This window comes from Euleptes europaea, chromosome 6, assembly GCF_029931775.1.
Source record: "Euleptes europaea isolate rEulEur1 chromosome 6, rEulEur1.hap1, whole genome shotgun sequence".
NCBI lineage: Eukaryota > Metazoa > Chordata > Lepidosauria > Squamata > Sphaerodactylidae > Euleptes > Euleptes europaea.
Genome location: NC_079317.1, coordinates 78,011,224 through 78,024,394, shown reverse-complemented (window position 1 = coordinate 78,024,394; position 13,171 = coordinate 78,011,224). Strand labels below are relative to the sequence as shown.

Here is a 13,171-nt window from a genome sequence, read left to right as displayed (position 1 = left end):
GACCGGGAATGCCCCTTTTGCATGGAGTTGCATGGATTTTTCCTGCCGCAAGGAGGTTTCAGCCCCAGTGGTGGTGGTGGTGGGAACGTCCTTTGGAGGCAGCGCAGCTGTGCTGCCTCCTATGACTTGTGCAGTCATTCCGCTCAGGAATGCCCTGTTAGCGTTATAACGCTATGCTAGTAGAACAATATGAAATTGACCATTTTTTTTTAAAAGCCGCAGTGGGCCAGAGGAGGGGGTTGGCTGCTGCTGGGAGACTGGGCAGGGAAAACTGCCATGTGGAAGCCCTGTTGCCCTGTGTTGTATTAACAACTTCACCAGCAACAAGGATACCACACAAGCCTGTTCCTGTGCGGAAACCACCATTGCACACTGTTGCTTATTCTTTTTCTTTTCTTTTTTTTTGGGCCTCTGAGGAAGTGAGCTGTGACTTATCAGAGCTCACGGTGGAATAAATGCTATTAGTCTTTAAGGTGCTGCTGGACTTCTATTTTGTTTTGCCACAACAGACTAACACGGTTAATCCTCTGGAAATACTATTGACAGTTTTAATATTTTCAAATCAAGGCCTTTAATTTTTGATACAGAAATGTTTCAACTTCTAACATAAGATGGTTTGAGCAAACATTTAACATGACTTCATGCAATAAACATTTCTTAAGCTAATTGACACATGAGTTCACAAAATGGTATCTTTCAAAATAACCACAACGTAGAAACGTGCCCTAGTTAATGGCATGGTTTTCTAGGGGCAGTGAAGAGCCACTTCTGTTTTCCCATATGTAAGAAAGTGGCAGTAAGGAAATGCTAGAGACAAAAAACCCAGTCTCTGAATGCAGTGACATTCATTGGGAAAGAAGCAGTGCCTGCTTTTTGAAAGCCGACTTCTCCAGCCCAACAATAACACACAATGAGTTATTGACTTGTTTTATTTATGGATCTCTTTTCAGTAACTAACTTTGACTCCCCACAGTCTGGACAAATGATTGATTTTGTTGTTAGAAAGAGAGAAAGCTTTTGCAGGAAACATGGTAGTTCCAACTGCTTTTACTCCATTTGTTTCCGAGCTGAATAGGGTCTTATTAAAATACGCTTTCCAAAAATACCTGCAGCTGGCCTTTATCACCATATTTTGTATATATAAATAAGTAATTTGTCCCACTTCTTTGTTTAGCAACAGACCTCTGGGGAATCTTGTCAATACATATGGAGGCTGATTACCACAGTATTTAAGCTGAAGTGTATCGATCTGTGGGTAAAGCATACATTGGAGTGACTGATGTTATACAAGAGTTGTATGGTGTTTAATTATAAGTATGAATATTACAAATTAATTGGCATGGTCAGGGCAGCCAATTCCAAGAGCAGTGCTTTTAAATCTTATTGATTTCAGTAGGTGAAATTTAAATCTGGGAATTCTTTATATGATGGAAAATGTATGTTTGAATTTTTTACATTTGTATTGCTCCATTGTGCCAAGGTGCTACTTGAAGTCAATGCATACTTAATATTTTATTTAGAAGCAAATGTTTATGTGGTCTCGTGAATTTTGAAGGGTACAGTCACATTTAAATGGCTGGTTCCTATATTAAGAACTAAATCAGCAGTAAGGAATGGCTGAATCTCTTGCTCCCACTGTTTATACATTTCTTACTGCAGTATTTCTTCCAATTAAAAGTATTTATGCACATTTATCTGGGAGTAACTCCAATTAAAATAAGTGACACATGCTCTTGAGTAAGCATGCATCCATAGCTTTGCATTGTAGGAGCTCTGTATTGCATAGAAGTATGCACATTTACCAGGGAGTAATTCCCTTTTAAATAAGTGGAACATGTATGTGTGTGTGTATCATCAAGTCACAGCTGACTTATGGCAACCCCATAGGGTTTTCAAGGCAAGAGACATTCAGAGGTGGGTTGCCATTGCCTGCCTCTGCATGGGCTCAGAGAATTCTGAAAGAACTGTGATTGGTCCAAGGTCACCCAGCAGGCTTCATGTAGAAGAGTGGGGAATCGAACCAGGTTCTGCAGATTAGAGTCCGCCACTCTTAACCACTACACCACACTGGCTCTGTCAAGTGGAACATGCTCTTGAGTAAACATGCATACACAGCTTCAGATTGTTGGAGCTTTTTATTGCATGGGTGTCATTGCTTTCTAACCTTCAGGCTTTTTATGAATTAAGGATATACTTTATTCTACAATGCTAGGATTTACACAGGCCATTTTTCAGCATCCAAAAATATCAACTTGGCTCACCCCTTTTTTGGGACGAATTCTATAACACTTATCACAAAGCGCACATTGTCTTTCATATATCTTTTTGGGATAAATCCAGTCTGGTCAATGTGAATTATTTTTGGTTCTTGTAGGTTATCCGGGCTGTGTGACCGTGGTCTTGGTATTTTCTTTCCTGACGTTTTGCCAGCAGCTGTGGCAGGCGAAACGTCAGGAAAGAAAATACCAAGACCACGGTCACACAGCCCGGATAACCTACAAGAACCAATGAACTCTGACCATGAAAGCCTTTGATAATATTTTGAATTATTTTTGTTATACATTTCCTTAATCTCTCCGGCATTATTGAAGCAAAAGGTTAATACATTCAGCAACGAGATGGGTCTGTAGGACTGTGGTAGCATTGGGCCATTGCCTTCTTTATGTGTCAAAGTTATGTGAGCTTCTTGCCATGATGGAGGTAAAGATTTCTCTTTACTTGTTTCAATCATGACTTTCTGCAAGTGTAATATTAGTTTGTCTTCCAGGCATTTGTAATACAATGCTGTCAAACCATCTGGACCGGGTGGTTTGTCTTGAAGGTCTGTCATATAGAGGATGGTGTGGAGTTGTTTTCTGTTGGACCAGAACCAACGGGTTGAAATTAAATTAAAAGAGTTTTTCACTAAATATTGGGAAGAACTTTCAGACCGAGCAGTTCCTCTTTGGCACAGGCTTCCTTGGGAGGTGGTGGGCTCTCCTTCTTTGGAGCTTTATAAGCAGAGGCTAGATGGCCATCTGGCAGCAATGCTGATTCTGGGAACTTAGGCAGATCGTGAGAGGGAGGGCAGGAAGGTTTGCATCAGTGCTTGGGTCTCGTAGCTCTTTCTTACATGCCCAGGGAAACGCCAATCGCCACTTTGGGGTCAGGAAGCAATTTTCCTCCAGGCCAGTTTTGCCACAGATCCTGGAGGGTTTTTTTTTTTTTTTTTTGCCATCTTTTGGGTATGGAGCAGGGGTCACTGGGGATGTGGGGAGGTAGTTGTGAATTTCCTGCATTGTACAGGGGGTTGGATTAGATGACACTGGAGGTCCCTTCCAACTCTATGATTCTATCATTTGTTCTCTCTCCACAACCAATCAGCACGTACCTTGCCAGGCCCCACCTCTCTTCTTCCTTACTTACCTTTAAGACTCCTACTTTAAGAGTATAACCAATGTACACTTAACTTACATAAACACTGAATTATTAACTAACAAACATTTCAGAAGTCAATAATAATTACTGGCACCATATAGGGTTGCCAGTTACCACCCCCCACCTCCACCCCCGGTGGTTGAAGATCTGTTGCCTGTCACCACTCCAGTGGCTGGTAAAAGAAAAATAAAGATAAAAAATGGCATTGGCGTGATGGTGTTATGTCACTTATGGTGAAAACCTAGAAGTGATTTCATGCCTTGTTAAGAATTGCCATGAACTCTACAGTTTTACCATAATGTTTCTGGTGATTCCTAGAGAGGCATGATGTCAATGCTGGGTTTTCCCTGGAAGTGTCATTATGCTGTTAGGCAAATGGTGTTTTCTCATATCCCCTCCCCTGAGACTCCTATCAGTTGCCAGCTGCTGGCTAGCAACACTTAACGCCATTCCAGGTGTCTGAACTGGGCCCTATTTCTTCTTTACGTTTTCCAAAAGACTGCAGTTTAATCTTTTAGAATTATTTGGATTTTTTCAAGTGATCATACTTGCCTTTAATGACCTTGTTTGTTTTCCTTTATAATACCTGGAGTGATTTATACTGGCACAAAACTAAGAAAATGTATTCCAGTTAAACTGTTCATCTTGTATTGTCACCAGTTCCCATCTATTATGGAAAAGTGTACAATACTGAGTGAAATTAAATTGTAAAAATTCCCCCTGCACCATGCCTTCCTTTCTTTTTGATTCTGCCGGAGTGTATTACATAATGGCAGCAGCAGGAATTCCAAAAAAAGGGATTCCAACATAGCTAATACTGATGAGTCTGGTGAAGAGTTTACAGAAGAAGAATTGTTTAAAGACCTTGGCTGCAATGCTGCACATGGTTATGTTGCTTAAATCTCATTGATTTCTGTGGGATTTAAGCAGTTTATACTTTTTCCAGTATAGAAGGCAAGTTTCATAAACTGACGCTTTAGGGAAGTTTGTTTTTTAAGAACTGTTCCACGGTCCTGGTATAATATAGTTGGTAAGAATGATAAAGCCATGCTATTTTTGTCAGATGCATTTAAAAAGGCAACATTCTAGAGACATCTGTAACAATTTTCTGGTAGAAGAGTTACCCAACTGAGTTAAAACATTTTTTAAAAACTCTTTCCTTAATAAATTAATACTGGTTAGTTAGGAACTCTCTTGGTCCTTGCTAGGAGATTTTTTTCAAATTTCTATACATTTATTCTATACAATAAACATATTTGTGGTTCAGGACAAGCTACCTGTTGCCCTCAGTTAATGCAGTGTTCCCTGTTTTTCATGTCATGGGGACCACAGTGCCACCAGCATTTCACGCAGCCTTAACAAGAGAGATCGGTTATGTGTCTCTTCTATTTAAATTATGCCAAAAGTAGATATGCACTTGGCATAAGTGACAGGAGAATTGTGCCCTAAAAAGAGAGAGGCATATTATCATTGTGTCTTGATACCTGAAGGAGATGCTATTAACACTGCATAATAATTTCCCAATGTGAAAATATACTCTCTGAAGTCAACTTTTATTTAAATTTGTATGCACACACAGACATCCACACATATATACTGATAACAGAGTACATTATACTATATTTTTAAAAATCCCATGTAAATTTAGTTAAGATCATGTTTTTGCTTCATATTTTCAAAGATATATCACTTCATAGTTTAACATATTCTCTCCTTTTCTGACTCCCACGAGACTTTCAGTCCTTTACCCATACCAGTGACAATATACCCCTGCATCAGCAAGCCACCAGACTATTTCTGTTTATTAATAAATGGTTTACAGTTGTTTCCCAACATCCGTCTCATACCTTTCAAATGGTGTTACAAATAATGCTGTTGGTTATATGAATCTTCAGGGAGGAAAATGATTCTCATTTTGTCTTTTGATCTTCATACGATGGTTCAAAGTAAGACAGTAAAACTTCAGTCTTGTTTTCTCTTTAGAGCAACCTGTGAGGTAGGTTAGTCAGAGAGATCTTACCTGAGGTCACAAAGAAAGTGTTGCAGCTGATGGGAGATTTTGAACATGAGCTTTCCAATCCAAATACATTACTAGTTCTCCTTACTAGAAATGCTAGAGGCACAAGGTAGCTCAAAGAACTGGTAGAGAGCCAGTGTGGTATAGTGGTTAGACTGTCAGTCTAGGACAGTGATGGCAAACCTTTTAGAAACCCAGTGCCCAAACTGCAACCCAAAACCCACTTATTTATCGCAAAGTGCCAACACGACAATTTAACCTGAATACTGAGGTTTCCTCCCAGCTCGGCAAGGGGGGGGGCAGCGGGGAGTCCAGGGAAGGGGGGGTGGCTTTGAAGGGCTCCGTGCTCCCTTCAAAGCCCCGCCACCCCCGTGCGTGCCCACAGAGAGGGCTCGGCGTGCCGGACTTGGCACGCGTGCCATAGGTTCGCCAACACGGGTCTGGGATATGGGAGATCCAGGTTTGAATACCCCCTCCCCCGCCATGTAAGCTTATTGGGTGACCTTGGAACAGTCATACAATCTTAACCTAACCTACCTCACAGGGTTGTGGTGAAGATAAAAGCAGAGAAGGAAAACAAAGTAAACTAATTTGGGTCTCCTTTGTGGAAAAAGGTAGGGTATAAATGAAATAAATAATCTTGATTTGAGCTTCAATTAGCCAGATTCCCATTCCACATTGTTTCATGCCTAAAATTATGAACATAAAATAAAGTCAGTATGGGTGAGGTGTTGATATATGATAGTATCTAACTCTAATTGAAAATATATATGAAAATTAAAAAGACTGTACATTTGAAATGCAGGCTAGTTTTTTTTTTAAAGAAATCAATGCACGTTTTTCTGTTAATGTCAATAGAAGGTGGATTTTACTTATGTTTCTAATGTCTGTGTTCACAGATAGATTAAATGGTGTGTGTTTTGCCATCAAGTCACAACTGACTTATGGTGACCCCATAGGGTTTTCAAGGTAAGAGATGTTCAGAGGTGGTTTGCCATTGCCTGCCTCCGCGTTAACACCCCTGGTATTCCTTGGAAGTCTCCCATCCAAATACTTGCCAGGGTCAAGGATGAGAGTGTGTGACTGGCTCAAGGTCACCCAGTGAGCTTCCATGGCAGAGTGGGAATTCGAACCTGGGTTTCCCAGATCCTAGTCAAACACCTTAACCACTATACCCTGCTGGCTCTCTAGATTAAATGGTATGATCCTCTTATTTATTTAGAAAAAAAAATAGTGCTGCCTGTCCAGGAACTGTCCTGAAGCGGCTTAGAAAGTGTGTGTGTGTGTGTTAAGTGCCATCAAGTAACTTCTGACTTATGGCAACCCTATGAATGAATGACCTCCAAAACATCTTACTGTTTAAAGCCATTATATCTTGCAAACTGAGGGCTGTGGCTTCCTTGATTGAGTCTGGAGTTGGAAAAGCCCAGCTCGGGGGCTGAGGGGTGGCAGTGGACCACACAGCAGGCTTCTGCCAAGTGGGTCCAGCGTACTGCAATCCCAGGCTGCGCCCAGCATGCGGGTTGGGCGAGGGGTAGCATCAGCTGGGAGGCAGGTCAGCTGATCTCTGGATCCCGCCCCTATGCTACCCTAACACTGTAATCAATAAAGTTGTGGTCATTTACACTCCAGCTATGTCTCATGTGTTGTTCATATGTATTGGGGATGGTACCTATATTTGTGGGGTTTTTTTTGGGGGGGGTCCTAATGTTTAGGCCAGACTGACAGTCTCCCCGTTTAGGCTGGGTCCACAAATAAAGTACCTTATGGGTGTTGTTATATTTCCACCTGCAGGGAAAATACCAAAGTTCAAAACCTCCTCCTCCTCCTGTTTGGCTGTACCAATTCAATTTGTGCCATCTATGACTCGTTTGAACTAATCCACTCCCACAAACAGTGAGGGATCATCATCACATATCTTGACTGGCATGTATAGCTGGGACCTAAGTACATGTGATAATCTTTTTACTATCATATTTTTCTCCCCAGAAGTCTTATGTGTGGCAGGATAGTGAGCTCATTCCTTTCTATCTCACTTGCTAAATGTATTTGTCCCAGAGGGCATCCATGCTTGGCTGTAACATAATGCATATAAATTCAGATTGTGGTGTCAGTTTCCAGAATGTGTAATGAAACTAGACTGTGTTTTTCAGGCTGCTGTTCCATGTTGTGGTCTATGTTCCATGTTTGCATGCACTATTAAAATATTATACCTATTTGTGAATAGCCCAGTACAGGTGCACTCGTGGCTGGGGTGGGTTAGGAAGGCAGGAATCCACTTCCCCTCGGACTGCCAGGGAGGGGCCATGGCTCAGTGGTAGAGCATCTGCTTGGCATGCAGAAGGTCCCAGGTTCGATCCCTGGCATCTCCAGTAATAGGGACTAGGCAAGTAGGTGATGTGAAAGACCTCAGCCTGAGACCCTGGAGAGCCACTGCCGCTCTGAGTAGACAATACTGACTTTGATGGATCGAGGGTTTGATTCAGTATAAGGCAGCTTCATGTGTTCATGTGCTAAGGGAAGATTTTGATGAAAATATCATCTGATCTAGACTACAGTAAGTTATACACTATACTGTTTCTTTTCACAAATTCTTTTGTCATTTCAGCTGGATTTTGCTGTTGATGGCCAGAAAGAGAAAATCACATTCAAAAGCATTCTGTCACTGAAAAATGAAGAATTCTGTATGGAGCAATATAAAGTAAGTGTATGGTAGTCATTTAGAAAGTTATGAATAATGTTTATAGGATTTTATGTTACAGAACATGTCTTTTTATTGCATACAGGGTGTTTTTTTTTTTTTTTTTTGAGGTCACTAATACAAGTAAGATTTAGAATTTGTAGGCTTTCCCCTCATTAAGTAACTTGTTCACATTTAAAACATTTTCATTAAATTTAGCTCTTGGAGACCTTGATGAGCTTCTATATGTTTGGGGAAATCATGCATTGGCCATTGTAGCATTTGGAAGAGGCATTTAGAGGCACAATTCAGTTACACTCTATGAGCGCAGCATCTATGTGTGAAGGATGCCAGTACGTTCAGTGAAGTTCTATTGCCTTTGGAATGCTCTCCTCCTAAGGCTTACCTGGCACCTATTTTGCTTTCTTTTAGTCACCAGGCCAAAACCTATCTTTTTACACAGGCTTTTAATTAGGGATTTATCTCATAAGCTTTTAAATGGTCTTCTTTGTTATGCTGCATAGGTCTAATGGTTGTGTTTTAAAAGGGCATGCCTTTCATACCATGGGTTTTTTTATTGTAAGCTGCCTTGTGCAAGACTCTGAAAAGGTGGCATAGAACTATTACAAAATAAAAAAAAATATCAAATATCCGGTCTTCTCATGCATTCATTTGCACCACTGCAGTCATGAAAGATCAGTCTGTACCTCCCGTATTCCCATTCAGCCACTGGTGAAGAGTAGACTGGATGAAGGTATGAGCGGTGATCAAAGATTTCCCATTCTCTATAACATCTTCTATCCATTTTCTAAGAGTAGGTGGGGCAGAGAGGTGGAAACTATGAAAACGTTTAGCAGTGAAATGTTGTCCACAATGTGCCTGAGTCATGCCCTGTGCATTCTTGTGGCTTTAGGACCTGATGGTGTTTCCTTGTTGTATTCCAACTGATGCTTTTATCAGATCATTAGACTAAAAGTGTGATTCACTATGGGGAGCTGTGCTATCTGCTTCTCCTGGAGTGTGTTTCCCCCGAATGCCTAAGGGCTATCAAACCAAATAAGGTTTGTGGTGCTTCATAAAAGTGGCCTTTTATGATTCATCAACTCATCAAGTATTGTGTGACATTGTGGAAGTTAAGTTGTGACAATCTTAACTTATTAGTTAATCAACGTGGGGAAAACACTCTTGTCTATTAAATCCCATGATGCCTGGCCAAGGTAAATCTTGTATTCTGTATAAGGCTAGTGAATATTATTAAATATTTGGAAGCTTATAAGCCCCAGTGTCCTAATACATCCAAGCTAGCACATATTAGAATCATTCCTGTTCACATGCTTTTGACACTTTAAGAAAACCCTAAAATGTTAGTGAGACAGGACCTACCTTTACAGAAGCCATGTTGGGTTTTGCTCAGCAGAGCTTGCCCTTCAATGTGCTTGACAATTGTATCTTTAATAATGTTTCCCATCAATTTACCTGGAACAGATATTAAGCTAACTAGCCTGTAATTTCCCAGATTCCTCCTGGAACCTTTTTAATAAATGGGTGTTACACTGGCCATTCTCCAGTCTTCTGGTACAGAGGCTGATCTAAGGGACATGTTACTTATCATTGTTAGGAGTTCAGCAATTTCCCATTTGAGTTCTGGAAGAACTCTAGGGTGAATACCGTCTGGTCCCTGTAACTTGTTAATTTGCAGTTTGTCTAGACGTTCTAGGACTTCCTGCCTTGTTACCACTACTTACAACAATCTGAAGCAGGTAGGAAGAGGTTTAGGTTCATGAAACACAGGGATCATGACAGGTAAGCCACAGCATCTCCAAGATTGTTTGAAAACGGGGAGGGGGAACTGGTTAGACAGCATTGTATCCATACCAGCATTTTCCTCGCACAGACTTCCTTTGTTAGTCTTGGTGGTGTGGGCTTTTTTTTTTTAAGGCTGAACTGATGTTCAAGCTACTATAAAGTTAACATACAGGTTCGCTGACCTGAAGGTCTGGTAGAGATTCTGAGGGGGCTGGGCAACCTCTGTACACTAGACCTTGGAATGATCATCCAATAGCATAGTGGGTGTAGTCAGGAAAAAAATCCCAGCTGAAAAAGATTGGTTGGTTTTGTTTCAACCTGGACATACCTCAGGCCAGAACTCCCCCACTGATCCTGGGGGGGGGGTCATCCTATCTTCACTTTTTCTGAGTATGCTTCAGAGGCAAACGGGTAACAAAGGACTTTAAAATTATGAAGCAACTACAAAGAAGAGCACATACTCCGCCCCCTGTATTTTTTTAATTCATATTCTGCACTCTCAGTTTTAAAAATGTAGGGTGCAACTTACATCGAAAGAATAAAACTTCACTATTGAAATGCAGATAGCAGCAGAACACAACGATTGTTTCCGCTGCTGTTCAGTGAAGCCGTGTTCTGTTTGCCTTCCCTTCTGTGGGATAACGGGATCCTGGTGGAGCCTGAGGGGAGTGTCATTTAGTTTAATGTCAAATATGATATGTACAACGTATATGCTTTTAATAGAGTGATTTCATCAAGTTAGCATAAGTAGGCCTGATGGTTCATAGAGTTTTCTTTTTGCTTCCTGTGAAAATTACAAGGTGTCCCTCATTGTTCCAGTACACGTAGATAGTACAGTTACTTGGCTAATGGGATTAGCAGATGGTCTTCTGCCAAAATAAATCTCGGAACAAAGAACAATGCAAATAGTTACTTGTGTTGAACTCTATGTATGATACACATGCTCAGAGGAAAATGGGGTTGCCAACCTCCAGGTGACTTCTGGAGATCTCCTGGGATTAGAATTGATCTCCGTATGACAGAGATCAGTTCCACTGGAGAAAATGGCGGCTTTTGATGGTGGACTCTATAGCATTATAACCCACTGAAGTCTCTCCTCCCCATTCCACCTTCCCCCCCCCCAAAAAAAAAGATCCCAGGAGCTTCCCAGCCTGGAGCTGGCAATTCTAGAGGAAAGTCATTCTTTGGGTGGTGAGAAATCAAGAGATTCAGTAGAGGCATGATGTTTTACACATAGGCACACTAGATAAACTGATAACATCCTGTGTTATGTGAATTTCATAGATTTGGACTTCAGTGAAGGTGCTTAATCTTTTCTGCAAAAAGCTGGGTAAATGTTTTAGAGATTTCAATTCATATTGTTCAGTTTTGGAACCATAGGAATGTAGGGTTGCCGGGTCTCCCCTCTCCTCCTGCGGGACGTTTTTGGGGTGGAGCTGGGGCAGGGATTGTGCTCACGCAGCCACTACCGGTTTACACCCAGAAGCGCTGCATTGCGATGGGCCGCATTACCACTCAAATTCCTAAAACAGGGATTTGCCAGCCAATCCAAGCAACCTGACAACCTTATAGGAATGTTATGTATGCTGATATGTCAATGGTCTTTATGCCAGTGTTTTATGTGTTACTTTTTATCTAATCATATCTAGGTTATTAGATTATTGTTAAGTAAAGGTTTTAACTAAACCACTGAATGACTCTTGCCTGGGGAATCATGGTTTACATTCTGAATAAAACATCATTTTCCCTTAAAGTGAGCAGACTGGTCCTGTGAAAAGTGAAGATTTGAGGGAACTTTCATTTATCATTTAACTTTCATTCACAGTGTTGTGATTTCCCGTGATTAGCTGTTAGGCACAAATTGTGTCAAACCAGCACTAGTCAAATCTCAGGGCTGATCAGAGCCTGACTCCAGCCTGCTAGAGGCAGCAGGATCTTTACCCAAGATGTGAGGAAAGGAGGGAATGTCCACCAGCAATGTCCTTCAAAAATAAGCTAAAATTGTATTAGAGATTCACACAACCCATTCTACTCTAGTGTTCTTTCACAGACACACACAGACATCCATACCAAGGATGGCTAGCCAAACCTGAAGAGAAGCAATCATACATGGTGAGAAATTCTGGAACAGAGAACTCAGATGAAACTTGATAATAAGAAATCTCTGCCCAGCCTCTAGTCCCCTTGTTATTTTATACAACTAAACAGGTCACTCAGTTTCTTGGCCTATCCCTTGAGATATAGGAGATGGCCCAGCCATGTGCTGCAGTTCTCCTCCAGATGGCCCTTTTTGCAAAAATGCTGACCGGGTATTGTCCTCTCCAGTTCCAACCACTCCTCAATCAGTGTTCTTCAGCTTCTTTTCAGTTTCCTGTCTCAGTTTCAGGGTTAACCTTGAGGACTGCTTCTGAAAACCAGGCCAGAGATTTACCAGCGCATGATCCAGTGTGCTGGGGAGAGCAGAGGGTCTAAGAGAGACGAGCTGCATTGTTGGCGAGTCCTTTTAGTCTGGTCCCCAAGATAAGGTTTTCAGCCTTGATGAGCTCATGCAGACTATCTTTCGCTCACCCTTCCACTAACAAGGCTGACAGTAAAAATAAGAATGAAATATGTTTAACAGGAAAATGCATAGGCAAGGGATATAAAATAGGCATAAAGGCACCTCCACCCCTGGGAATGCCCCAGGAACACACCCCACCCTACACTGACACAGCTTTTCCCTTCTGGGAAAGCCTTGCTGGCATGACTGCACTGGCGGTGGGGGCCAGTGACACCCGGACGACGGTGTGTTTCCCCCTGTGCCAGTATACGTGCCACCTAAATCGATGATAAGGAGCTTTACCCCCCCCACTTCAGGAGTGAGTTGCCCATCTGGTTTGTAGAAACCTTTTGTTCTTTTCATTGCATTTTTCTTATAATTCTATTTTTTAATCACAGTGTACTACCTATAGTTATAAACTGTAATGTTGGACTTGATTGCTCAGAGTGGTTGTACTGCAGTCCAGATATCTAAATAATACATCTTTTCTTTTCTTTTAATAGTATGGTAAAGAATTTGTCTGAGCAATTAAATAAGGAAATTTTAATGCTCCAAAGAAGAATTTGATAATGTCTACTTCTTTGCTGTCATTGTATTGCATTGCATTGCAATTGTATTGCTGGCTTGAAAAGAAAACGTTAACTAAGTTCTTACTTTTATGGAAAAACTGTAGTTCACAGTGTCAAGCCATAGTGAGCTAATCATAAGATAC

At 41.2% G+C, this 13,171-nt stretch overlaps 1 protein-coding gene across 1 annotated transcript in view; it reads left to right on the top strand.

The window, feature by feature from the left end:
• DCDC1 (doublecortin domain containing 1) overlaps nucleotides 1–13,171 on the top strand; it is a 336,080-nt gene that overhangs the window by 124,321 nt on the left and 198,588 nt on the right. Inside the window, exon 8 of the mRNA XM_056851932.1 lies at nucleotides 8,043–8,135. Within this exon, the coding sequence (XP_056707910.1) occupies nucleotides 8,043–8,135 (93 nt within the window). The remainder of the gene's footprint in view (nucleotides 1–8,042; nucleotides 8,136–13,171) is intronic.